Source organism: Python bivittatus, unplaced genomic scaffold (genome assembly GCF_059951505.1).
Source record: "Python bivittatus isolate LINGU-HERP-01145 unplaced genomic scaffold, Pbiv_v1 ctg000040_np1212, whole genome shotgun sequence".
Classification (NCBI taxonomy): domain Eukaryota; kingdom Metazoa; phylum Chordata; class Lepidosauria; order Squamata; family Pythonidae; genus Python; species Python bivittatus.
Genome location: NW_028277032.1, coordinates 3,475,292 through 3,502,578, shown reverse-complemented (window position 1 = coordinate 3,502,578; position 27,287 = coordinate 3,475,292). Strand labels below are relative to the sequence as shown.

The following is a 27,287-nucleotide window of genomic DNA, read 5'->3' as shown; positions in this document are numbered from 1 at the left end:
AGAAAGGAGCTGTGGCTAAGTGATTCACAGATGAAGGCAAATATCTCTTACCGTCTCAAGAAAAGCATGGATCCACCTCCGGGGGGTTCCTCCCTGCAGGTCCCATCTGTGCCACCTCCCTTGTCCTGAAGGATTGGAGCAACAGCCACAGAAGCTGAGCCAAGTTCTGCATCCTGTCAATCAATGTTTCTCAATTTCAGCAACTTTAAAATGTGTGGACTTCAACTCCCAGAATTCCCCAGCCAGCATTGGTAGACTTCAAGTCCCAGGATTCTGCAGCATGCTGGTTGGGGAATTTTAGGAGCTGAAGTCCACACATCTTAAAGTCGCTGAGGTTGAGAAACACTGCTGTAAATGGAAGGGCTGTTCTGGCCATGGGGTTCTAACAAGGTCTGGGCCTGAATCAGCTTTTCTGCCAGCAATTCACCAGTCCAAGGGAGAAAGGCAAAAGGAAAGAGCTGAACGAGCCCACCTGTTTTGTTCTCTTGTCTACAAAATGCCCAGACCAACCAAACAGGAGGACAACTTTGATCTCCAACAGCTTTCTCCAACCTGAAGCCCACCAGGTGGGCCAGCAGGGAATCATGGGGACTGAAGTCCAACCTGTCTGACAAGCACTGGGGTAAGGGAAACTAATTTTCAGGATGCTAAGCATGTTTATCCAAAGGCGGCTTCCATTCTAGAACAGACGGCCTCATAATTTGGCCCAGCAGGGACTTCACCCTTTCCTGCCTGGTTCTCAGCAGCTGGTGGGACCTCTGAAGCAGGGAGAGCAGCCCCACACAACATATAGGGCTGACAGAGTTGGCAAGGGACCTCAGAAAGGGCTGTTCCTCCCTTTCAGCTTGCATAAAACCAAGGAAGATGAAAAAGGGGTGGGAGCAGCAGGTCCTTCCCCTTTAAGATGTTCAAATGTCATTTCTCAAGAAAAGGAACAGGAAGGTTCTCACATCCACCACATGGATGGACAATCCAGACGGGCAGCGGAGACTCATCGCTGCATCACTCACCTTTCTGGTCTGGGCCCAAGGCCCTAAGGGGGCCAATCCATATTGGGCTGGGGCTGAGGAGGGCAAATGCTCAGGGTGGTTACACTCTTTTCTTTCTTGGGACTTGCCTGATGAAAATCTGTGCTGTCTGCTGCCAACTTCAGGAAGAGTTAGGGCTCTCACAGAAAAAGTCATTTTGGACGGCGAGGGGGTGGCTGGCTTCACACACAAATGTGGCTTGGTGTGCTATGTGAGTGCCTCTACTAGGAAACCAGCACGGAGCTGCTGTAGCTGTTACCGAACAACAGTTAAAGAGAGAGACAAAGCCACAGCTTCGACGCCTTAAGACCGCCTTTCCTAACCTGCAGCCCTCCAAATAGAAAGCTCCAATGAGCTGCAACTTCTTTGTTTCCAGCCAGCATGGCCACAATCCAGAACATCCAGAGGACCAGAGAAGGCCCTGCTTTTAGAAGAAGTGAAGATCCAGGTAAGCAAAAAAGCAAAGCAGGGGGTTAGCAATGAGGAGGAACAAGGAGGGCCCGGCATTCCTCCGGATGAACTGAACCCTGGAGGAGGAGGGGACCCCGGAGCATCACAGCCCAGGGAACAGGGCCAACGTGGACCAGCAAAGTCACTGTGCTGGCAGACCCAGACCCCGGAAGGCCACGGAGCAGGCGGGCTCCCAGTCCAGTGAGAACATGAAAAACACGGCTGTGGTAAGTGACAGCTCCATTGCTGCCTGCAGCCAAGAGGATGCCCCTTCCTCCCCTTGGTCTGTCCTGCCGGAGGGGCTACCCGCCTCCAGAGCCGCACCGCACAGCTGTTCTGCCGCACCCAGGAAAGGGGCAGCCGCCCCCGCAGGAAAAAGAGGCCAGAGGGCATCCAAAGGAAATGCCCCCAGCCAAGGGGCAGCCTGATATCTTTCAGGCACAAGGGAGAAGCAGCAGCAAAGCCAGGCAGCCATCTTGGCTACCAGGGCTATCTCTACCTCTTTCAACACAAGGCCTCAGAGCCTCGGGGTGAGGGCCCGGGTGGGCGGTGGAGAAGGTGCTGGACCCAAGAGCAGGGCAGCCACCTTCGAGTCCAGCCTCGGCCATGGAGCCAGTGCCCCTTCTCGGCCTAAGGAGGAACGTGGGCCTGGCCTTGGGAAAGAAGGAAGGAGCCATTCGGGGAGTCTCTCACAAAGGTTACTCAGTCCTGGGAAGGAGACAGTGGGAGGACAGCAAAGGGTGGCCAAAAAAGCGCTGCCTGCGCCCCGATTTCCTGAGAAAGAGGGAAGCGTGAGAAAGTAACCCAGAATAACCCTGCCCTGGTTTTCTCTGGTACAAGATGGGCCCTTGAGGTCAGCCTGTCAGGGGAGGGCAGGTCAAGAAACAGGCACGGCGCGCTCTTTCCAGCAACGTGCTAAGCGTGCTAAGTAATGTACGAAGCAGAATCTTGAAATCCTGTCCAGGTTTCTCTCCACTCTGTCTTGTACCAACGGCTGGGCTTCTCACGCTCCTCTCTTTCTCAGGAGGGTCTTGCCACAAAGTCCTCCTTTAACGGTTCCTCCCTTCCTCATTCCCAAGGCCAGGTTTCGATGCCTTCGCTCAGCCCAACCAACATCACAAGGTTGTTGTGGGGGAAAATGGGAGGAGGGACACTACCTGTGCCATCGTGAGATCCTGTACAAATAATGAGCATAAATAAATATAAGGGTACAGCTAGAAAGGAGGAGGACGCTTCACCCAAATTCCTCTCGCCCCCGTATACGAAGGGCAGAAATCCACTGCTTCTCCGTTTTTTCTCCTCCATCATGGGTCCAATTCTGCACAACGCTTCTCTGTGGGCAAGCAGAGACCCAGCTGCCTGGAGGCAAGACCGCTTTCTTTGCAAGAGCACATCAAGGGAATGATCTGGTTTAAAATGCAAGCGAGCAGGCAGCATGCAGAATAAAACGTTCGTTCTGAAGCACAAGACTCTTCTCCAAACAGAGGAAAAACATGCTGCTTGATTTGTCTCCCGACATTTCCCATACTCCTTGTGAAGGGTGGCTTCCCACTTGTGTTCAGTTCCCAAACACATGGCTGGGAATTTTGGGAGCCGCATTCCCAACACTCCTGCAGGTCTGAGAAAGGCTGGCTGTGGTTACACATCTGGGACCAAAAGATGGCTGTGGAAGTGTGCAAGACTTGCAGAAAAGACACATCACTGTGCACTCACACTGCGTGAGTTAGTATTCTCCCACATCCCCAGCTACCAACACCAGGAACACGTCCAGATAATCCATGAATTCTGCACAGCCCTGAAGCCCTGAGTGAAACCCTATTCCAGCCCCTGGGAGAAGAAAGGGAAGTCTGCCCCCCCTTTGAAAGAAAAGCGTGCCAAGTCTTTCCTGGCAATGTCAGAACTGAGTCAGGCCTCCAAGGTATTCGGGCTAAGGGTGAGATTGTAAAAGGGAAGCCAAGGACAGAAGCTCTTCTCTGTATGGAAGAGGGAGACCTGGAAGGTCCTTGCTTCATTGGGAGTCTCAAAGTGAAGGGCCCCCGAGTCTCCAGAAGAGCACAGCAAGTGGCCCCCATACTTGGTGTATGGAATGAGGGTGGCCACTCCTTCCCTTTGGACCCCCGTTTCCACCGGATCCTTCCCTTCCTCCGGCTTGCAGAATTTGGGGATGTCCAGCTCCATCTGTCTACTTTCAGGATCAGATAGGCAGGTGATCTACCCACACACAGAGCTGCAAAGGCAGCTCTAGAGTAGAATTCTGAAAAGAATTCACCTGTCTTCATTCCCACAAATTTAACCAGGAGGCCTTGGAAAAAGTGCCATCTCACAGGCTCACATGTCATCTGTGATATGAGGATAAAAACATGACTCTAGAGCTGAAGGGATGATTACTGAATGCAAAGTTCTTCAAACATTAATGTGAAACCCTCTATAACTGAAGGAATTACATTTTATTGCTCCTTTTTAATTTGCATTGCAAACCAAAGTGAGGATTAGAAAAAATAAAGAAATGGAAGAGGCCACCATTTATGGGGTTCTCAAACTGACCAAATTATCATTTCCTTGTTTCTTAGAAGATGCTAGACAAGTCCTGGCTGAAATCTGAAGAATTTCTGGATTATCGGAATGTGTCCAGTGCCAGTTGCTACTGCTACTCCATGGTGGGCATTGACCTACTGCATCCTCCTCCTCCTCCTCCTCACACTCGTCACTGCCCGAGCCACTCCAGGGAGGGATTTTCACCAAGCGAAGAGTCTTCTGCCCTGAGGTTTCCCTGTGCTAGTAAACAGGGTGGACAACACCAAATGGGAGAACATGGGACACACGTCAAAGAAAGAAAAATGCCACACCCACCAAATGCACAGGAAGAAAAGAGCAGCACACAAACATACTCTTTGCTTGCCTCCCTGATTAAAAATGAATTTTAAAATGCATAGCTCCTCCAGACTTTCCACAGCAAATGTTCAACCAAACATCCAGAGCTTCCACAAGCAATCCAACATCTGATCTCCCTCATAGGGAAAGAGGTTTGGTGAGATCCAAAAGTTACAGGGCTCTTGGATACTGAGAACAGGTCAGCTGCTGATGACAAAACAATTTTGGAACTAGCTGGATGGCAGAAAACATGCTTTATGCACAAGGAAAAAAAATAAAGGACTGGGTGGCAAAGAATTTTGCTTGAGAGTCACTCAGAAAGATAAGAACTGAGTTGTATGGACAAATAAGTTGAGCTGCAGCAAGCAATTTCCCAGCTTTTCAATCGATTTCCCATTGTTGAGCCAACAGTTGCAGCAGACATCTTGGAAATTCTGACTCACACCCTCTCTGCATCTTTTGGGGTGGCTCCTCCCCATACACCAAGCAAACTAAGTGATCAATAATCAACAATGATCTCTGTCCAGCAGAAAAGGGTTTCTTCTTCTTTCCAGATCTTCTAACATTGTCCTGTGCCCAGGTTCTGTTTCCCATTACATGGAACACCAAGCCACAATTCCCCTTCTAGATAGTCCCCTCGCCCCCTTGTTGCCTATGGGAGAAATAACTCATCTTCTCCCAGCTAGGAAGAAGATGACCCAATCTGAATATAAGCTTAGCAAAATATTGAATCTCAGGGCTGGTTCCACAAATTGCCATCTACAAAAGGCCCATACAGAAAAATTATTTTGTCTACTTAGTTTCCAATTCAACAAGGGCAATTCTCAGAATTGAGAACTTTCACTGGTTGGCCTCCAAAATTACTTTCCTAGGTTTAAACTGAAGCTCATCCATTGTCCTTGTGCCAAGATGCTCAGTAGCGAGGCCTGGAAAAGAAGGACCTGCTAGTGGAGTGCCAAAGACCCCCTACAAGGAGCAAAGAGCAGGAGACTCAGTGACAGCAGCCCAACTTCTGAGGAAGAGACTTCATCAGAACTGGGGAGACTTGCTGCAACAATGGGTAGCTAGATTTTGTCAGGCAATTGGACAACTTCCAAACTCAAGCAGAACAGGACCCCTCTGTGCCCTCCTGGTAGATTTCTCACAGCACACACTGTGTGGCACAAATAAGACCCTGTTGAAACTATCAGAAATGCTCCAACATTAGGGAGGAACAGAACCAGACTGGGAGTATGGATAGACAAGGACAATCTATGTTGTTAGAAGTATAAATAAAACTGACCCGCTTTTTTTTAAGACCATTGATGCATCTGCCCAGGAAGTCAACACATATATGGAGGCAGTCTTTTGCAGGGACCTGGAATCTCAGCCAGCCAAACTCTTGCAGACCACCCCCAAAGTTAGCAGCAAGAGGAAATGTTATACTTTCAAAGAAAGACACAGATCAAAATAAATGCTATGACATAATGTGCTATTATAGAAAGTAACTGCTCCACTTCATTCTGCTTTGGCCAGACCTCACTGGCTCCAGTTCTATGGGCTTCACCCATTCAGACAAACTGGAAAAGGTACAAAGAAGGCAACAAGGATACCAGGGGACTAAAAACAAAAGGCGAGATGGAAAGTGTTTATCCTTGAGAAGAAAAAGAGGGAGTTGGAATATGATGGCATGCTTCAAACATGCAAAGGAACACCACACGTCCGTTCTCTTTCATTTAGAGTGCAGGACACAGAATGATGAATTCAAGGCAGCAGATTCCAAGTGGGGAGTAGAAAAGAGTTCCTAACAGGTTGGCAGTGAAAACAATGAAGGCAGGCATGGGGGTGGGTGCCCTTCACTGAATGGGTTAAAGTAGAGGGCAGGCAACCCTCTGTCTGGGATGCTTTAATCTGGATTTCTGCATGGAGCAGGGGGGTGAGTCTCAATGGCCTCAAAGACGCCTTCTAAATCTATGACTCTGTGAAATTAAAACCACATACATAAATATTCTGGTCAGAAATTAGGGATGAATAGAGACAGAAACTCCTTCATGGATCACTGCCTTGTCGTGGCGAAGGGGCTTGCGTAACTCAGTGAAGCCATGAGCTATACCATCCAGGGCCACCCAAGACGGACAGGTCATGACAGAGAGTTCTGACAAAATGTGGTCCACTGGAGAAGGAAATGGCAACCCACTCCAGGATCCTTGCCAAGAAAACCCCATGGACAATGTTAAAAGGCTAAAAGATATGACGCCGGAAGATGAGCCCCTCAGGTCGGAAGGTGTCCAATATGCTACTGGGGAAGAGCGGAGGGCAATTCCAAGTAGCTCCAGAAAGAGTGAAGCGGCTGGGCCAAAGCCGAAAGGACGTTCAGCTGTGGATGTATCTGGAAGCGAAAAGAAGGTCCGATGCTGTAAAGAACAATATTGTATAGGTACCTGGAATGTAAGATCTATGAACCAAGGCAAGCTGGATGTGGTCAAACATGAGATGACAAGATTGAACGTCGACATCTTGGGAATCAGCGAATTGAAATGGACAGGAATGGGTGAATTTAATTCAGGTGACCATTATATCTACTACTGTGGCCAAGAAACCCTTAGAAGAAATGGAGTTGCACTCATAGTCAATAAGAGAGTGGGAAAGGCAGTAATGGGGTACAACCTCAAAAACGACAGAATGATCTCAGTGAGTATCCAAGGCAAACCATTCAACATCACAGTAATCCAAGTCTATGCCCCAACCACTGATGCCGAAGAAGCTGAAGTTGACCGGTTCTATGAAGACCTACAACACCTTCTAGAACTAGCACCAAAAAAAGATGTCCTTTTCATCATAGGGGATTGGAATGCTAAAGTAGGAAGTCAAGGAGTAATTGGAATAACAGGCAAGTTTGGCCTTGGAGTACAAAATGAAGCAGGGCAAAGGCTGAGTTCTGTCAAGAGAACAAGCTAGTCATAGCAAACACTCTTTTCCAACAGCACAAGAGACGACTCTACACATGGACATCACCAGATGGTCAATACCGAAACCAGATTGATTACATACTTTGCAGCCAAAGATGGAGAAGCTCTATACAGACAGCAAAAACAAGACCAGGAGCTGACTGTGGCTCAGATCATGAGCTTCTTACTGCAAAATTTAGGCTTAAATTGAAGAATGTAGGGAAAACCACTAGACCACTCAGGTATGACTTAGATCATATTCCTTGCGAGTACACAGTGAAGGTGATGAATAGATTTAGAGGGTTAGATTTGGTAGACAGAGTGCCTGAAGAACTATGGACGGAGGTCTGTAACACTGTACAGGAGGCAGCAACTAAAACCATCCCAAGGAAAAAGAAATGCAAGAAAGCAAAATGGCTGTCTGATGAGGCATTACAAATAGCTGTGCAAAGAAGGAATGTGAAAAGCAAGGGTGAAAGGGAAAGATATAAGCAACTGAATGCAGATTTCCAGAGAATAGCAAGGAGAGATAAGAAGGCCTTCTTAAATGAACAGTGCAAAGAAATTGAGGAAAACAATAGAATGGGGAAGACTAGAGATCTCTTCAAGAAAATTGGAGATATGAAAGGAACGTTTAGTGCAAAGATGGGCATGATAAAGGACAAAAAAGGCAGGGACCTAACAGAAGCAGAAGAGATTAAGAAGAGGTGGCAAGAATACACAGAAGAACTATACAAGAAAGATCTTAATGTCCCTGATGTCCATGCTGGTGTGGTCATGGACCTTGAGCCAGACATCCTAGAGAGTGAAGTCAAGTGGGCCTTAGGAAGCATTGCTAACAACAAAGCTAGTGGAGATGACAGTATTCCAGCTGAGTTATTTAAAATACTAAAAGATGATGCTGTTAAAGTGCTGCACTCAATATGCCAGCAAGTTTGGAAAACGCAACAGTGGCCACGGAATTGGAAAAGGTCAGTTTACGTTCCAATTCCAAAGAAGGGCAATGCCAAAGAATGCTCAAACTATCGCACAATTGCACTCATTTCACATGCTAGCAAGGTTATGCTCAAAATCCTACAAGCTAGGCTTCAGCAGTACGTGAACCGAGAACTACCGGATGTACAAGCTGGGTTTCGAAGAGGCAGAGGAACTAGAGATCAAATTGCCAACATTCGCTGGATCATGGAGAAAGCACGAGAGTTCCAGAAAAACATCTACTTCTGCTTCATTGACTATGCAAAAGCCTTCGATTGTGTGGATCACAACAAACTCTGGCAAATTCTTAAAGAGATGGGGGTACCAGACCATCTTACCTGTCTCCTGAGAAATCTGTATACGGGCCAAGAAGCAACAGTTAGAACCAGTCACGGAACAACCGATTGGTTCAAAATAGGGAAAGGAGTACGACAAGGCTGTATACTGTCACCCTGCTTATTTAACCTATATGCAGAGTACATCATGAGAAATGCCAGGTTGGAAGAATCACAAGCCAGAATTAAGATTGCAGGGAGGATCATCAATAACCTCAGATATGCAGACGATACCACCCTAATGGCAGAAAGTGAAGAAGAACTAAAGGGCCTCTTGATGAGGGTGAAGGAGGAGAGTGTGAAAGCTGGCTTGAAACTCAACATTAAAAAAACTAAGATCATGGCATCTGGACCCATCAATTCCTGGCAAATAGAAGGGGTAGAAATGGAAGCAGTAACAGACTTCATTTATTTGGGCTCCAAGATCACCGCAGACGGAGACTGCAGCCATGAAATTAAAAGACGCTTGCTCCTTGGGAGGAAAGCTATGGCAAACCTAGATAGCATATTAAAAAGCAGAGATGTCACCTTGCCGACAAAGATCCGCATAGTCAAAGCTATGGTTTTTCCAGTAGTAATGTATGGCTGTGAGAGCTGGACCATCAAAAAGGCTGAGCGCCGAGGAATTGATGCCTTTGAACTGTGGTGCTGGAGAAGACTCTTAAGAGTCCCCTGGACTGCTAGGAGGCCAAACCAGTCAATCTTAAAGGAAATCAACCCTGATTGCTCATTGGAAGGATCGATAATGAAGCTCTCAGATACTTTGGTCACCTTATGCGAAGAGAGATCTCTTTGGAGAAGACCCTGATGCTGGGAAAGATTGAAGGCAAGAGGAGAAGAGGACGGCAGAGGATGAGATGGTTAGATAGCATCACTGAAGCAATGAGCATGAAACTGAGCAAACTCAGGGAGGCAGTGAAGGACAGGAAGGCCTGGCGCAATATGGTTCATGGGGTCACGAAGAGTCGGACACGACTTAACGACTGGACAACAACAAAAAGAGACAGAAAAACTCAGCCCTGAATCAACCATTAAGGAAGGGGGGCACCACAGAGTTTTTCCCCCAGCTATCAAGGCTTTAACTCTTTCACCGCCACACTCAACTTTAGTCAAATTCTTTATAATAGTCCTTATCTGTCACCTTCAACTTTCATCTACATTGTTTAAAAAACATTTTCTTTGGCACTAAAGTTTGAAAGTTTGGTTTGAAGGTGATGTCAGAAATCACATTTATTTCCATCTCATGGTGTGACTGTCGAGGGGCACCATTGTTGAGTTGTGCTTAGGGCATTGCTTGGCCTTAATGTGGCCCTGGGAAAACTGCTTCAATTGTGGCATCTTGGAAACTCACCAGCTTGACACCTGAAAGAACCTCCAGCAGAGAGATGAGATTGTGACCATCTCGCAGGTCCTCGTAGAGGTCATTGACATGCTTGCGCACCTATAGGAGCAAAGCAGAGAGAGAAATCTGTTCAGGTGCTCTGAGAACTGCATAGGGCGAGAAAATGTATAGAGGAAGAAGGCAGCAATTCTCATGAGGGGAGGGTAAAAAGGGGGGAAATGTGCTATGCAAGAACTGAAGACCTGCCATCTGACTAATAAGCATGTTGATCAACTCCATTCACCCAACCATATTTTGCTTCAGAGATCTCACATATTTTTTTCCTGCTGTTGTAAGGGCCAGGAGCATGCACACTTTAAAGAATTAACTCACAGTATTAAATCTTTTTCTGGACTTGATGAAAAGCATCTGGCATAAGAATGCCAACATGCTTCTGTGGCAGCTTTAAAAAGGAACACCAAGGGGGGAGGGAGAAAAAAAAGAGCAGGCATAGTAGAATCAAAGGTGTGTTGGGCTTACCTTCATCAGGTGCTTATTCACCCATTTCGTGAAGGTCTTTTTCTGGACCCGGTCCCGTTCATCTGCAGAAAGAGAAGGGAGAAAGTGCAAACATGTCGAGTTAGCCTTTCAGTCATCTGGGAAAACAAACACAGCCTATCCAGACTAGCTTTCCTGCTGCGGGTTGCAAGGAGCGCCTCTTTTACATGTAGTTTCGGCCCCCACTCCAGCCCCCCGCCCCCGCCCCAGAGCTTTTCCAGAGAGCTTCAGGTATGCAGGCTTGTTTGCAGCCGATAGAGAACGTGGGGGCTGTTTTCTCAACAGGGTGCTTTTATCTTTTTTCACGCATTTATTGTGACTAGATGGCTCTCCCTCTGGCTCACCACATCAGGAAAGAGAATCAAAAACAATGGCCCCTTCTATTTTGCAAAAAGTCACTTGCAGGAGCTCGGGCAAGGGCAGCTGCTGAGCTGAGTCACGTAATACACCAGATCACTGGCTGATCTGGGCCGGTAGAATATGCGGAGGCTCCAGGTGCAGAGGGAGAATGCAAGTTTCTACAAACACATTTTTAGCAATGGGGTCTATGGGATTATAAATCAGTTCAACTTTCAAAGGGGTACAAATAATATCAGAAGAGATATTCTGAAGAGTTTCAAGGATACAAAGGAATTTGTCCAAATTTTACATTTCTATAAATGTAAAGTAGCAACGTAAAGCAAACTGGTCCATTAATGTTTCTTTAAATCAAGGGGGCAACCTGCATGCCTTAGGCAACCATCAGACTGCAATTCCCCCAAAACGGTGGTATATTTTGAGGTGGGAAATATACAAAGCTATAATGTAAATGCTAACAAAAATTTTAAAAAGCAAAGGAAAGCCCCAGACCCACCCCAAACTTTATTGAAAAAAGAAAAAGAAAACTTTTCTGTGTATCCTTGTCTTGCTTGTTACAGCTCTTGTTTTCCCAAAATGTTAAATGTGGTTTCCAGCCATCCACATGCTGCCCACCCCACCACCACCCCAGCTTCCACCAAGAACTATATTCACTGACAAACAGAAACCTGGAAAAAAATGGCATAATTGCCACACTGACATCAGCAACACCCTCACTTCTACGAGGACATTCAAGTTTTCTTCATACACAGTATCCAGACTCCAACAAGCTACCCATTCACACCAAAGATCCAGATGGATTTCTCATGAAAGCCAATTTGCAGAAACATTCTCACCATCATATTGCGTAGTCATATTGCACAGGTGCCATTGAAGCCACCAAGATTCCCGCCACCCACTCCAAAATTAAATTAAATCCCAAATTAAAGCTTCCACAACAGATGGTTGGCTAGCCTCTGTTTGAACACAAGCAATGAAGGAGAGCCCACCACCTCTCTGGGATGGTGGTTCCACTGCTGAATTAGTACTCTTATTGTCAGTTGGAGTTTGCTTTTCTCCATCTTAAATCCATTATTTCATGTCTTGCACTCTGGCACAAGGCAGTTGATGTCCTGACCTTCTTCTTTGTGACACTCTTTCTCTAATTTGAAGAATGCTATCATACCCTCCTCAGACACCTATTCTCTAATCCAAATATGACCAGCTGGCTCCTCCCATCTCTCTTCACAAGACTTACTTACTTTTTAATCATTCCTGAACCTACACCCCTTTCTCTGAACACTTCTTAAACTGTTGTGTCCAGAACCAGACGCTTCATCTGGTATTCAAGGTGGGTTCTGATCGAAGCAGAATGAAGTGGAGAAGAATATCATCCAATACCAGTTGCATCTTCTCTGTTCTTCAGGGACCCACCATCCTGTCTCTTGCTGTGCAATGTCTGTTTTTTCTACCCTGGATTCTCAAAACCCGTTTCATCTGCAAGGGCCTGAAAATCCTTTCCAAGTTCCAACGATGCCCTGTCTCTTCCTTCTGGTTGTCGTTCCTTCATTTAACTGTCTCCTTCAGGAGAATTGCTTCTGTCAGTTTCTGTTGTACAGCCTTCTTCTTGAGCTGAGAAATCCTTGTCCTTTCTTATTAGCTGAAGTACAGCCACTTGCTGCTCCAATCATGAGACTTTTTTCGCCAAGGACTGCTCCAAGCTTGTATACATTGCTAAGGTTGTTTCCAGACAGGAAGACAAACACGCTACAAGCTTTGCAGGTCACAGTTGCAGACTCTTGTCCATCCATCTTCATTTTTTTCTTTTTAAGGCTCCACCAGTAGAAAAGAAAATCTTTCTTCTCATTCTTCTCAGGCTCTCAGGTTTGCTACGCATAAACTCTTGACTTGTAAGGAAAAGCTGTTAGGGGCTCCTCTTCCCAACTCTCCTGGCAGATTCCTGTTTCCTCTCCCTGTTCCCTCATTTAGTGAGCAGGAATCTTGCTGCTTTATATTCCTCCTACTGTCTCTGTTTATCAAGGAGGAAGCAATCACCCACAGTGGACAATCGGCAGCTTTTAGGACATATCCACTGCAGCCAGCCGCTATTCAGGAGGTGACTCAGTTGTCAGGTCTCATAGTTTAGCACACAATCATTCAAAACATTCAGCTTCTTTGGTTATTTCATCCCTTTCTCCTGGGGAACTCCTTGGCAAACTCCTCTTAGGCCTCCCTGTTCATTTACTCTGTGAGCACCACAACCACACAGAAGCTAACTGAGGTACCATACATGAAAGGCTTCCAGCATGTTTCCATGAATATTCCCTATGTATTCTATGAAACATCACACCTTCGGATTCAGTTAGCCAAAGATATCCACATGTCTTTATCCTGCCTAACTTTTGCTAATCACAGAGCTAGCATTAATGAAACAAGAGATAATAGAAATCCTACCAAAGGCCTGAATTCAAACCTCAGCTCACTCACTGTATGCCAGAGAACTTTTGGAAAGTCTGAACTAGTATAGTGGTAGCCCATCTCACAAGAGTGATAGGAAGATGGTTGACCTAAGAAACAATCAACATGGAGGCAAGACATAAAAATCATATTGGCCCATGACAACCTGGTTGGTGGAAGTGAACCATGCAGAGGGCTTGTGATAAAAGTGCCAATTAATTCCTTAATATGAATATGCCTCTTCCTTTCCCTACACACGCTCCTTTTTCCTTCTCTCTTCACCGTCAACATTTAGAATGCAGACTCCTTCAGGCAGAGACCCATCCACTTATAGTTCTTTAAGCTTCACGTTCATTGATGCCTTATTCCAGGAAAGGGCAGACGTCGGGTTTGAAGGATCTACTCTGCTTCTGCACAGAATTCTTGAGATTCACCACTACATGCCTGATGTAAAAGACACTCTCGGGTTGAGGAATGCTGAGCCTGGCCACTTACTTACAACAGCAGAGTGGTGCAGAGCTTCTGCAGAGCCATCAGAGATCCAAACCCACTGTCGACATAAACAATCTCTACCCTTCCATCAAGCCCCATCATACACATTTTCCTTTCTATTTCTTTATTATTTTAAACATTTTATTAATTGTTTTTTGTCCCCGCCTTTGGTATATATTTGGGGGTCACTCAGCCTGGCTCCTGGCCTTCAGCCTCCCTTTAATCAGCCTTCAGAAACAATGAACAACCGACTGCAAATTGTGTACAGTTCTGTGCTCAAGGACTTTCCTTCTGTGAAACCTTGGAAAAGCTTCAGAAGGTTCTTTTCTCAGTCACTGTTTGTATGGATTTCTATGCATCCACAGATTAAAAAGAGCTGCAACACCTTCTCCCCAAAACACCACTTGCAATCAATGTCCAGGAATATTCCCACTGACGTCCTTCTAAAAAAAATTCCTTCTCAGAATATTTCCCATGACCAGAAAATGTGTCCACCATATTTAAACGAGTCTCAACACACTTCCTTTTACTTTTATCATAATTACAATACCTCACTCCCTGCCATTCCATTATCTTCAAGGCAGGACCATTCTGAGCTGCTCTGTCTAATTTCAGAAGAGAGCCCATCCAAAGGGCATCGAAGTTACATGTTCTATGAGGCAAACAGGATTCAAACCTGGAAGGAAGATCTATAACCACCCTTTGGGGACTGAATAGTCGAGTGTTCTCAGCAGGGCCAGAGACCTCATGCTCAAAAGGCCATGTTTTATCAAGTAACAAGCTATAAACATTTACCTTTTCTCATTATTGTCTGATCCAACAATCTCCTCCCCAGAATCCTGCCCCACAATGTTCAGGTCTTGGCTTGTTATATACTTAACAAAATGAGGAATATCACTACAGCAACTTTTCCCCAGTCAAATGCTCTTCAGGTGCACTGGATACCACTGGTCATAGCAGCTGGGATATGGTTTGTGGCCACCTAACACATCTGGGGTGCGTGAGGTAGAAGCAGGCTAAAGAAACCTAAACATTATTTTGCTTTAGTACTCATGTATTTATTCCATTCTCTCTTTTAAGCTAAATATTTAAAGAAAAAAAAAATCAGTTCTGTGTTTCTTTAGTAGGAATCAGGAACCTCTGATTTGCCAGCTGCTACAGAACAACAATTCCCAGCCAGCATGACCAATGATGACAGAAGCTGGAAAATCTGGAGGACAAGAGGCTCCCCATTTCTGACTTAGAACTCCTCTCAACTCAAGATGCCTTTTTAAAAAATGACTACCACCTAGTTCTACTGAAGGTGTTGAAATCTTGCAAAAAACATGGACAATCAATAGAAGACACTGCTATCATTTTTATAAGCTGCCTCAGGATGGACCTGCCCAACCCACATGGTGCAAATAACGGAAACAGAAGCAGCATCTCCTTCGTCATGCCTCAGGAAGAATGACCATTTTAAGGAGGAAATAGCAACCATGTTTCCAAGTTTCAGGTGCTAGAAAGAGAGATCCAACTGAGCTCTGCTCTTCCACTGATTTTCATATACCCTCACTTATGCCGGCCCCATAAACTGAACTGGAGCACTGCCACTTCCACCCAAGCTAATCTGGCTGAGATGGAAAAGCTCCCTGGTAGACTGCAATCAAATTCCCAATCAGTTCTGCTAAATTTTGGTATCTGATTTCTTCTGTAGGTACCCAAGACAAACTGCTCAAGGCAGCCAACTCACCTTGCAATAAAAAAAACCCAACTAGCTTGTACTCCCAAGGTGTTACCTCCTGGTTGTAAATATAAAAAGTCTCCTTCCAACCTTGGAGACTTTACATGAGCACCCTGTTTGGCCTCCCAACAACATTCTAGGATGCAGTGTTATATAGGGCAAAATCCATCCGAGACTTGAAAGATAAAATGGATCTGAAGTCCAACACTACACCCGAAGAAAAGGAATTAAATACAACAGCTCATACTCTTGAATAAACATGGTTAGGTTTGGATTCAAACTTGCTCTACTTCTCACCCTCCCCCACCAAGAAAGGCACAAGGCAGGCAGAGGTATACGAACCAACACAACACATCTGGCACACAAGGTGGGCATTCAGCTCCCTTTCCGTTCTGTAAACGTGCCACATGGTCCTTTGGGGTTCCCGTGCAAGCTGCATTAAATCCTTGGGGTGTAACAGAACTCTTCCATCTTCCTGCTTCCCTTGTAAGACATCTTCAACGTGATCTCCCAGCCCCTTGCAGTTGCCACCAGCTTCCTCACCATAGCTCCTCCCACAACTTCCTACTTCATAATCAGCCATGAAAGGAAGCGCATGGGCTGGTGCTTCCAGAAACCAGCCTGCGCACACTGCAGTTCTACGGCCTTCGGGGTTTGGAGAAAAGCACTCCTTCATTAAAAAGCTTGGGGGTTTTCAGGAGATTGGCCAACATCCTCCTTCACGCCATAATGGGTTAGGGTTCATCCAGCCAGTACAGCATTTGGAGGAAACCCCTGCTCTTTCCGGGACCTTTCCACATTCAGGCAGAGGCACGTAGTAAAAATAAATCCAAGTAAAGCATTCAGTCTAGACACCTTGGTTGAACTTTCTGGTTTGGGGAAGCGAAAGAGATTCTGCTTTCCAGGGGATGAGCAATGGGGCATAATCCAGGGTGTCCTGTGACACTCACAACTTCTCAGGCATCCAGAGCAGAAGGACAATTTTCCAGTGTTCCAGCTCTGCCTTCTAAAGAATCCCACCTGCTCTCTAAAGTCCACTGAAACAGGTTGCATCCTCATGCCGCAAATGGTTGGAGAAGGTAGATGGCCATTCACGTCCTCCTCCCAAAACAAGGCAGCGCATTGTCTCTCCCCCCGGACTTGCTGGCAGTTCTGCGATCAATTGCAAGACATCAGATGTGCTGACACAAGATGACACCGAGGGGAAAACAAGGGTCCGTTCTTTCCTTTTGCATCTCTGTTGGTCCGGCAGCCTTTTCACCAGTCACAAAGGCATCCAGTTGAAAGACGAGGCCAAGGACTGAGAGCTTGGCTCTGCGGATCAACTACTTCTGTGGGGAGCAGCACCTTCTGGAAGATGACAGTTTGGAATGTCCAGAGCAGAGATAAGAGGCGCTGCTTATCCTTCTTGTCTTCCTTTTCTTCTTCTGCTATTTATAACGACTGTTTGTTCTCTTTCAGCCAGGCAGTGCTCCTTTGCTCAGGAAGTCCAGTGGGGTTCAGAGAGGGCAGGAAGCTCTGGATTCGTCCCGTCACCCCAAAACCACCGAGGGCCTGAAGTTATTTCTCCTCCCCAGGCATCTGCCATTCCCACTCTTGGATTCCAGAGATCAGCCCTTCTCCCACCCCTGCCCTGTGCCACTATCCCGTGAGCTAATAATAAGCCCCTTGCTCCTTCTCACCAGCACAAAGACCTTGCCAACTTATCTCTGGCTGGTTAATCTTTGTTCAGAGAGTCCTTCCGATAAGCAACCTGCTGCCATAGTCTCCTTAACTCTTTGCAGCTGCCGCCGCCGCCCCCCTGACCATCACGTCCCTGGCCCCATTGCCCCTCAGCCCTCCGGCATGAACCAGTTGGTGCCCAGCAATCCTGGCAGAGGCCAGGGCCACCAGGACCCACAGAAAGGAGGCAGAACAACGGCCGCCACATTGACCGGGCAGCAAAATCATCACAGAAGGCCAAGTCTTGTTTTCTAAAGGAGAAAACAAAGCCCAGCAACACGCTCAAGAGCTTCTGATTCCAACCCCTCTTTTTCTGCAGCTACAAGGGAAAGAGCTACCTTGTGAAACGGTCCTGCTTTAATACAAAAGTGTTGGGCTCCAGGTTTCCAGCAGGCCCCAACAAGAAAACCTGCGAGCAGAGCCAGGGGAGGGTGCCTTCCCTAAAGGACGCCTTCTCTTCCCAGATCGGTTCAGACCGCCAGGGCCTTCAGCTTAACCTTCTCCGCTTCGACCAGCAGAGGCTTCCTCGGCCTTACCTGCAGACGCCAAGCAAAGCAGAGCCTCTGCCCCGGAGCCCCAGGCAGGCGTGCCCCCAGTCTGGGATTAGTTAATGCAGAAGAGAGCAGCCCTCAGAAGCCTGTACACACTGTAGGAAGAGAGCCCTGTTCATCTATGGCAGCAAAAAATCAGGAATCTAATGGTCCCTTTTCTGGCTACTGTAACACATTTTATTAAACGGACACGCTTCAAAAGCTTATGCCTTTTAATAAAATTTGTTCATCAGATTCCCGATCTTCTGTCACAATTCTGTAGTTATTCGTCTCCTTCAGTATATGAGTATCTGACAGAATTGCAAATCAAAAACGGTCATCTTTCCAAGAATGCAGCAGCCCTGATCAGAACATCAATCAAACGGATTCTGTCAAGTCTCAAAATCAGTTCTTGGAAGCCAAACCAATCTTACTCTGAACTGTCCCCAAGCTTTGCAAATGACTCAGAATTTGGAGGGGCACAAACAGGGGCCAGCAAATACGGGTCATTTCTGCACAAATACCTTACCTAAGGAAAACTCCAAGTGGGGAAAGGCAGAAGGCAACCTCATTTTCTTGCTGGGAGCTCTAATTTATTATCCCACTGGAGGTCTACACCAGAACTTTCCCGTCCTGGAAAAGGAGGACGGGAACCGTGATTGGCCAGAGGTCTGTCCTAGAGTTCAGGTTCTTTGCAGGTTCTCCCTCCTACGGGCAACGGAGACGAAAACATCGGACGGATCCTGTGGGGTCTGAGAGAGGGGAGCGTAGGTGCTTCCTCAGAACATGATGGCCGTTCAAGTCCTTCTGCCTCTGCCAACTGTTTACTCCATGTCCATCATCCACCCTGCCTCTAACACACTTTCTGCAGCTTTTGTGCAGACTGAGCAGAAGACGACAACGGCATTCTTAAAAGCATAATTCCAGAGCCCGTGCACCCATCTTTCTACGGTTTTGCAGATTTCTCATTAGGGAATCCTCTATGAAGGAGGGACGCTACTTTCATGCAAATTAACCCCCAAAAAAGGCCATAGGAAGGAGGCAAAACAAATGACCCCTTCAATTTGTGCTAAGACTCTGTTCACACACAAACACACAGATGAAGAAACACACACACACACAATCACATCTATCTTTCTGAAATGTTGTTCGGGTCATTTCTATTTGGCATGTCATTTTCTTAACAATCATCCTTTAAAAAAAGGGGGGGGGGTAAGCATATTGTTTTCTGGAATCAGCCACCGTTGCACAAAACCCAGGGGCCTGGCTCTGATCCCTCCTGGTGAGTCAATTTTGCTTGCCCGTTTTTATTCAATTCTGTCCCCCGATGAAAAAAACAAAACAATTCCCTTCTAAACTTAAAAGCATCGAGCACAAAACTACCAGCATGGTAGTCTCTAAGCTCTGATGCAAAACATTCTCTCATAATGAAGTCACAATTCCTGAAAATCAGGAATTCATTCGATCACAGCTTGGAGATTTCAAAAGCTGGTGAAAAGGGGGACTGCGATTTTTGAATTGTGATTCGGGTTAGAGCAGAACTGGCCCGTCTCCAGTTTGTCTGAGGCAAAGCAGGCTGTTTCCAAATCAGGTCTGGAGCGGAGCCTTGTGGTTTGGGCACACGGTCCCTTAATGCCCAAGCGAACACGTCTACATCAGAATGAACTTCCGGGGCACTGCAACGCTTCCCTTGGCATCGAGGCGCTGCTTCCACCGGAGGGGAGAACCTGCCTACGCCGGCTCGCTTATTCTACGAGGAGGAGGGAAGAGGCACAAAGGACCTCGTCCGTGGTTCAAGAACTCACCTCTCCCTGTCTAACCCAGCCACGCTAACCCGCTGAACAAAGAAAAGTCAAGGAGAATCTATGTTTTCCTCGGGGGTTTATCCCCTTCACACGCGAAATCAGCCTTCCCAAATGTTCTGCCTTTCAGATGGACTGAACAAGCACGGACTTTTAGGAAAAAACCTATGCAGAAGGAAATAAAGTTACAACGGAGAAAGTTGAAACTGGAAAGAAAAAATATTAAAAGATGCTTCTGTCTCGACTCCGTAGCACAGATTTTCTTTATATTAACTCAAGCAAATAAAGGCAATGAAAAGCGCTCAGCTATGACTAGCACAGCCCTCCTCCTACAATGTAAAAAACAAAGCGACGGCAGCTGGTCCAGAAGAAAAGCTCCAAAATGTGCAAGCAGGCAGTCAGGGAGGAAACTGAGCCAATCAGGATAAAGATCCTGTAACCGAAAATGGGACTTTTACGCTTTGCAGCCACCGAGTTACCACTTATGTTTGTTAAACAATCTATTGTTAGAAATAGGAACATTTTCTGCGCAACAAAAGAGCAGCAAATAATTTCCCACCCAGCATCACTGTTCCAAACTGCACAACGTTCTAGTCTCTGCTGGGTCGTTTTCAGGCAACATTTCTTTATATGTAGTTCCCGGTCTCATTCATGAATTTTACAGGACCCAGATGGTGCTTCCCATTTGCAATGTTCCCATGCTCTCCCACAACATCTTCTGATTTTGGGGGGGGGGCACCCAAAGAGAAAATTAGGTTAACTATGCAAGGACTTGGAAGGGTGGCACTAGCCTGAAAGTTCCCTGGGACTATAACATGCAAGTTCTTCAGCTGGGACTTTTAATATACAACAACCACGGCCCAGACACCAAAACCCGATAACAAAAATCATCAACTGCCCATTGCTTTTCCCAGCTGAGCCACCCAGTCTGCAGAACTGGCTGTGTGGAGCAGATTTGCCCTTGTACCACCTGTCTGTCTGGTTCACCCTGCACGAACCTTCCCAGTTTCCACTTAATTTATAAAAAGACAGATTTTAGGGCCAGGTCTTTTCCCAGGGCCCTTGGCTGCATGTACACAAAGCTTCCTGCTCCCGATCTTTATTTCGGGACAGCACCTTGGCTTCACCCACCTTTGTTCCTCCTCCTGGAGCATCTGGCAGGCTTTGGAGCTCAATTTCCACTGTCTGACTCTCCAAGGGCCTTGCCAACACAGAGTGCAGGGAGCCCCAACTTCCCACAGGGGCCATCAGGTGCCTCCGGGAAAATCAGAAGTACAGCAGGAAAAGGGGCAAAAGTAGAAGCACGGGGTGCCCCCCCCCGGAGCTGGAGCTTAGTGGCACACTGCCCATGAATGTGGAGAGTCCACCGATACTAAGCTTCATATCCACTGACAGATGTCCCTCTTCCCCCTCCCATTCTTTTAATCCTCATTTACAGCCGTCTAAGGTAGTCCTCTGTTTGCACTAAAGATAAATACTTTCTGTGAATAAATACGCTGCAGTGCCTTTTATGCACACTGAAAGAGAACTGCCTATTCCAGAACTTCCCTTACTTCTGTATTTAATATTAATACCAATGTTAATATTAATATTATTACTATTTCCTTGTGCGGGTCTGGATAGAAAGGCGTGCCAGGCCCTGACGACACTCTGCAGAATCAGAGGTCAGAAAGAACAACATTTCCCAGGGTTCCTTGGGTGCAGTCCTTGACCACCAAAGGAGGTTCAGAAACCAACATACGCAGCGCGAAGGAGGCTCTGCAGCTCAGCATGTTCCATTACATCACTGATCCAGTAAGCCAACTTTACTGCCTTAAACAAGGTCAGGAGACGGATCACACTCCCTTTCCCTTTCCCACACGCATTCAGTTTGCTACACAAAGAACAGTACCTTCCTGGCTCCGGCTGTTTCTCCTGGTCCAGTACAAGATCCCAGCTACCCCAAGGACGTGGCTCAGGACAAAAACTGTGGGTAGCAGAAAAACGCCATTCCAAGGTGGCATCTGCCTTCTCATTCCCAGTCCCTCCAGCCGCTCTGCCGTTAATACTCTTGAGTTTTAAATTCCTTTCTCTTGAGCCACGAGCGCTTGGACGCAGCATCACGGAGAACAGGGCGGGTGACCACAGCAGCAGTGCAGAGTTTACAGATAGGAAGAGACTGAGCCTGCACGGCTCCTGAAAGAATTTACACAAGAAAGGGGTTCCTTTTTCAACCTTGCTTTGGTTCCATACAGAGGAGAGGAGAGGAGAGGATGTCCTGCTCTGAAGCTTCCATTCCTAAATCCCTTGGAACACCTGCTGTCCATGCAGGCTTGTTTGGAAGAGAAGCAACTGTTCAAACTTCCTCTCCCTGGGACAGTTGTGGAGTAGAAGTCCCAGCCACCAAGCAAAGGTGGCACACGGACGAGCCCCAGCCCCATGGAAGGAGGGAAACTGGGTTTCGAATCCACTGAATCCTAATCTTCATGTATAAATGGGGTGAGGCGGGGGGACTGATTCCCATGGCCCATGGAGTCTTAGAAGCAGAAACTGGAAACAGTTTTACTACATCATTTCTCCTAACTGAAGGGCCTCATTCAACCAAGGAAAAATGTGGAGCCACAACTGAGGAATGTGGCTCAGCATTCACGGGGGGGGGGGGGGGGAGAATCAAAGCTACATTCCCTCTCTCAATTTACAATTAAATTCCTAGGAGAGCATAAACGATATTAAAAATTGGAAAGAGAATGCTGAATGTTCTGTCTCTAAGAACAATAGAAAGGGCCCTAAACAGACCTCATTAATGACATTAGAAGCAGATTAAAGGAACAAATATAAACAGTGTTGGGAAATAAAGGAGCTTCTTTTAAGGCAAAGCCAAAAGAGGAGTTGGAATAAAGACTCCCAGATTTTCCCACCACCAAAAAGGTCCATTTCCCAGCCACCCCAAAGGGGACCTAAAGGGGGTCTCCAGCACTGGGCAGAGGGAGCTCCCGCAGTGGTGAGAGTAAGGACACCGGTGGGCATGCGCATCCCTGAAGTGCAGGCAGGCATTCGGAGAAAGAATGCACCACCTGCCCTTGACGCTCCCAGAGGCACCTGATGCCTTCCCCTGACACTCTCACAGGCACTTGTCAAAGGCGCGGTCCTAGTGAAATTAACGAAGGCCACCCCAGTGGCATCTTGGCTCCTCGAGTGCAAAAACAAAGGGCCATCAAGTTATGAATTACCACTTTTGATACTGGGGATATTGCCACTTTTGTTCAGAGGGCTAGATTTGCCGTCACTGGGCAATCACATCATGGCAGATTCTTGCCAGAAAACCGAGAGAAGACAGGGGGCAGTTGTTCCTGGCAGTCTCCATTCGATACAACCTGACACTGGGTTTTAAAGGACCTTTTCACTGATACATAAAGAAGAGAAACTGAAAGTACCCCTGAAATAACAGTATTACAGCAGAGTCTCGCTTATCCGACATAAATGGGCCGGCAGAACGTCGGATAAGCGAAAATGTCGGATAACACACAATAACGATTGAGTGTGTTAAAAAAAACAAACACCAATCCGCTGCGCCTGTTGCAATCGATTTTTGCGTTGCAGCGCCACACCATCAGGAGCAACAAGAAAGCGTACACTCACGCTCGCAAACAAGCGGCACACTTTTCTCATCGCCGATTTATGCGTGTTGTGTGTTTTTTAGGGGCATCAGATAAGACGGAATGTCGGATAAGCGAAGGTCGGTTAAACGAGACTCTACTGTATTACTAAAACAGCAGCAAGAATCCTTGTCTCCCATACTACGGTGGTGGAAAAGAACTACTTATACAATTCCTTTCCTATGAGTAAAATGAAGATGCCCCTAGGAAAAGACTGCTGGATTCTTAATTCTTTTTTTAATAATAATTTTACTGAGCATTGCAATTAGGATAGAAACTAATACAAACTAAAGAAAAAGAAAAAGAAAAAACAGAAAGTGCAGAAAAGAAAGAAAAAATATAAAGAATATAGTAAAGAAAAAGAAAATATATATATATAAAGAAATGACTTCATCACAGCAAGTGAGGATTCATGGTGAACTAGATGTTCCCGAAGGAGCAGGGACAGCATTGCGGCGGAGATCGGCAGATGGACAGTGAATTCTGGCCAGTGAGGTCTCTCCAGAAAAAGGAGAGATTATGACAGTTTTTGCTTTTAATTCAAGCACTACTCCTGACATATATTTGTTCCTGGGCAGCCAGAAAAAAGAAAACAGAAAAAGAGCTATAATCTCCACCTTCTGCAATCCAAGACTCCTTAAATTTGGAGATGTAAAATACAAAGTGGCCCCACTCCCCTTCGTTCACTTGAGGACAATCCTGCTCAAGGCTCCTTGTGTTGGGGTGGCCTTGTTCAAGATCATCTCGGCGCTGGCACGACTCTCATTCAGCCTCTGGCAGAGATTCCTTCTGATTTCTGATTTCCCTCCTGATTTCCCAGCAGATGGGCCAGATCTGTCCAGTTGCCATCCACCTTCTTTAAGAGAACGCAATCAGTACTCCAGTACTTACTGGAGAATCACCTTTGCCCGACATCACAAACGTCAACAATCTGGGGGCCAAAGGCAAGCCCAGGGAAGAACCAATGGAAAATCTAATTCAACCTGCCTTTCCATTAAAAAGAAGCATCAGAAGCAGAACTGGGACGGTCCTTGTCCAAGAGTTTGTCAATCCGCATAGACAACAGCGGAGTAGCTCGACCATCCACAGTCGCTAGATGCTCACCACAATCGCAGCAGCAAATACTCATATTGTAATAGACCAATTGCTGTAGGTCAGAATCTAGATTCAGGTAGACCAAACATGTGGGGAGTAGAGTCCTACTCTCTTTTCCTCTCTGAAAATAGCATTACCATGTTCTCATACTCAGATTTGGGGGGGGGGGGGAAATAACCTAGGATGCTCAGAGTTTTCACTCGGGATTCCAGAGAAACAGACATTGCAATCACTTGAACTTCTATATGCATGAACTGTAGCTTGTTCAATCCTGTATATTATGATGGCTTTGCGAATTGGGCTTTCTACACTCACAGTGTGTCTTGTCTGTCACATTAACACTGATCAGGGCAATGATTCATTTAGGCAGACCTTCATCGAGTGCAGCTTTCCCAGTAACTTGCAAAGATGACCCTAAGCAGTTAATGCTTGGTGCATTTCTACAAGGCACCACATTTCCCCCAAACTGAGCTTATGACAGTAAATTCCAGGCAGAGCTTTGGGCAATCCTTTCCTACAGATAACACTGGATGGGCTTTGCCTACACCTATGTAACGTTGTTCCACAATTTCCTCTGCAGCGCATCGTCCACCAAAGAATGGACCAATATCACTGAGGTTATGCAGGAGAGGACAATAAAAATAGCATGCGTCTCAGAGCAATCTTGGTAAAATTCTGGGGAAGTCCAAAACTTAGATTGCCAAGAGAGGGACTCTTTTTCTACCTATGCATTTTACCTCTGCAGAAAGAACTTCCTGTGCCAACTGAATTTCTGGCTCCCTCAACCGCAGCTGTCTCTGCTGCTTCTGATAAAGTAAGTCAAAAATAACTTTCTCAGTTCTGGGATGATTAAACTGTCTCAGCCAGGCTGAAATCACCAATGGGATGTATCAAAGTGCTTTGCAGCCAGATCCTTCTGTTATGATGCTGTTGAATGACTCCTGCTTGGGGGAGGATTCTGAGTAATAACCACAAGCAGCAGTTTTGACAACGGAGGAGGCAACAGAGGGAGGAAAGTGAGATGGAAGGTTTGACAGGAATGAATGTGAGCAAATGCAGAAAAAGATGCCCAGGATGCTAGATCAGGAGAACACAGAACTATGGCTGCATTTTCCATGGAAAATGTTCTGCTTTTTAGAAATCCACTGTTTTATAAAATAAGGAATACAACAACACTTTGACAGCTGGGAATTTTTAAAAAATCAAATATTAATCCAAAATTCTAACTTTTTTTAGATGACTGCTGTTCCTCAAAATACAGGTAGTCCTCAACTTACAACTGCAACTGGGACCGGAACTTCTGTTGCTAAACAATGCAGTTGTTAAGTGAGCCACACCCGATTTTACAAACCTTTCCCACGGCTGTTAAACAAATCACACAGTCGTTAAGCAAATCTGGCTTCCCCCATTCCCGTGCTGGCTGGGGGATTCTGGAAGTTGAAGTCCACACATCTTAAAGTGGCTGGGGTTGAGGAACACTGGTCTACAACATGTCGACCTTCAGCAAGGTATTTCACAACAAGGTTTATTTTATGGCAAGTGCTTAAATTCTGCATGAAATAACTGTTACTGGACACCCCCAATGCCTCAGGATTGCTCCTTCATTCTCTGGGTGCAACCTTCAGACCTCATACACGCTGGCCTCAAACCATCCCCTCCATGTACTCTTCTCCGGTGTGAGAGCCAGAGGTACCGTGTTCAAGAGCAGCGATAAGGGGGAGATTGTGAGTGAGATTCTGTGCCAGAATGTCAAGCAGCTCTTCCGCAAATGGGAGACAAGCCATGTTTTCTTCCCTACGACCTGGACTTACCAGAATGAAAAGGTGGGCGCCCCACAGCACCTTCCATTTCTTGAAAGAGATGGTTCCTATAAACCTGTCCTTCAATCCCCCCCCCCCCAATACTCCATGCAAATGCTTGAGAGCTGCTCTTCCCAAAGTTGAGTCACCTTTTGGCTCAGCCTGGAGAACGTGTGTTTCAGGCTAGTCAGCTTGTTTACTGGGCATTTTTGGGGTGAGTAAAGTCTCATCTTCTCAATTCCCCTAGGACTGAATCAGACATGGAGAGTCACAGCGAAGCACCGAAGAAAGGTCCCCCAAGGCAAGAGCCTTGCCTTCTTCTAGCATCTCAGCTGCGCTGTTCATTCTTCCATAACTCAGCTGCAGCACGCAAAAGATGCCATTTTGCGTCTCTCCCCAGCCACGAAGTCACAATGGCAAACTCTCTGACAAACTCAGACACAGCCATAGCTTTTACCACTGGAACAGCAGTGGCACTGCCAACTCTCCAGGATGGGTATAAAGACTGGAGGACATTTGAAGAGCGGATTAACAATATCAGTTGTGCAGGATCAGGCCAACGGGGGGTAGGGAGCCTTTGCCACCCTCAATTTCCCAGGAAGCCCCAAAATGGGGGATGAATGGATCGGCCTGCCCTACTGCTCACCCCAAACATTTAGGACTTGGAGATACTTCAGCCTCCCACTCATACAGCTGTTTGGGGTGCTGTCTCTCCCCCTCCATCCATCCACTTATGGATGTCCCCTTGGCAGCAATACAGAGGCAGATGTTCTCTACCGTTCACCAGGCCCCCTCACACACGTGCTTTGGGCATCACTTTAAACCCTAACCTCTTTATGTCAGAATCAGTAACTTTCTCTATTTTTTTTAATCAACTGGTCTTACTCTGGTTATTCTCCCTAGGTTTTATTATCTGGAAGGAGTTTTAGGATCTGCAACTTATAAAACTTATTATTTATTAAATAATAAATGTGAAGGAGAATGTCCCATTCAGATTAAAAAAGAGGGAATTGTCATGCCACTCTGCACCAAATTAATTCTGCCTTTGGAGTTACAGAGGACATTTCTTTTCTAGCAACTGAAATTCATGAGGCTGCCTGCAGGATGCAAAGCAGGCTGAATTGTCTTCTCGCCTTGCCTGTCAGGCTGGTGTCCAGGTAACTCCTGGCTTGCCCAACACCTGGATTCTGCCTCCCTCCCTCCATCAGATATCTGAATCCAGAGGTGTTGG

The 27,287-nt window shown here is 46.4% G+C and overlaps 1 protein-coding gene across 15 annotated transcripts in view; it reads right to left on the bottom strand.

Annotated features, from left to right (window-relative positions):
• The window catches only part of MACF1 (microtubule actin crosslinking factor 1), a 305,205-nt gene that overhangs the window by 195,674 nt on the left and 82,244 nt on the right, over positions 1-27,287 (bottom strand). For 5 of the 15 annotated variants that reach the window (XM_088153929.1, XM_088153958.1, XM_088153946.1 and 2 more), the window contains exons 2-3: positions 10,448-10,509; positions 9,938-10,027 (exon numbers count right to left, since the gene is read on the bottom strand). In XM_088153929.1, coding sequence (XP_088010055.1) covers positions 9,938-10,027; positions 10,448-10,509 — 152 coding nt within the window. Of the gene's footprint in view, positions 1-4,151; positions 4,254-9,937; positions 10,028-10,447; positions 10,510-15,815; positions 16,654-21,418; positions 21,546-27,287 lie in introns of those variants that run through there. The other 10 variants (XM_088153923.1, XM_088153933.1, XM_088153927.1 and 7 more) reach the window with 9 other exon arrangements.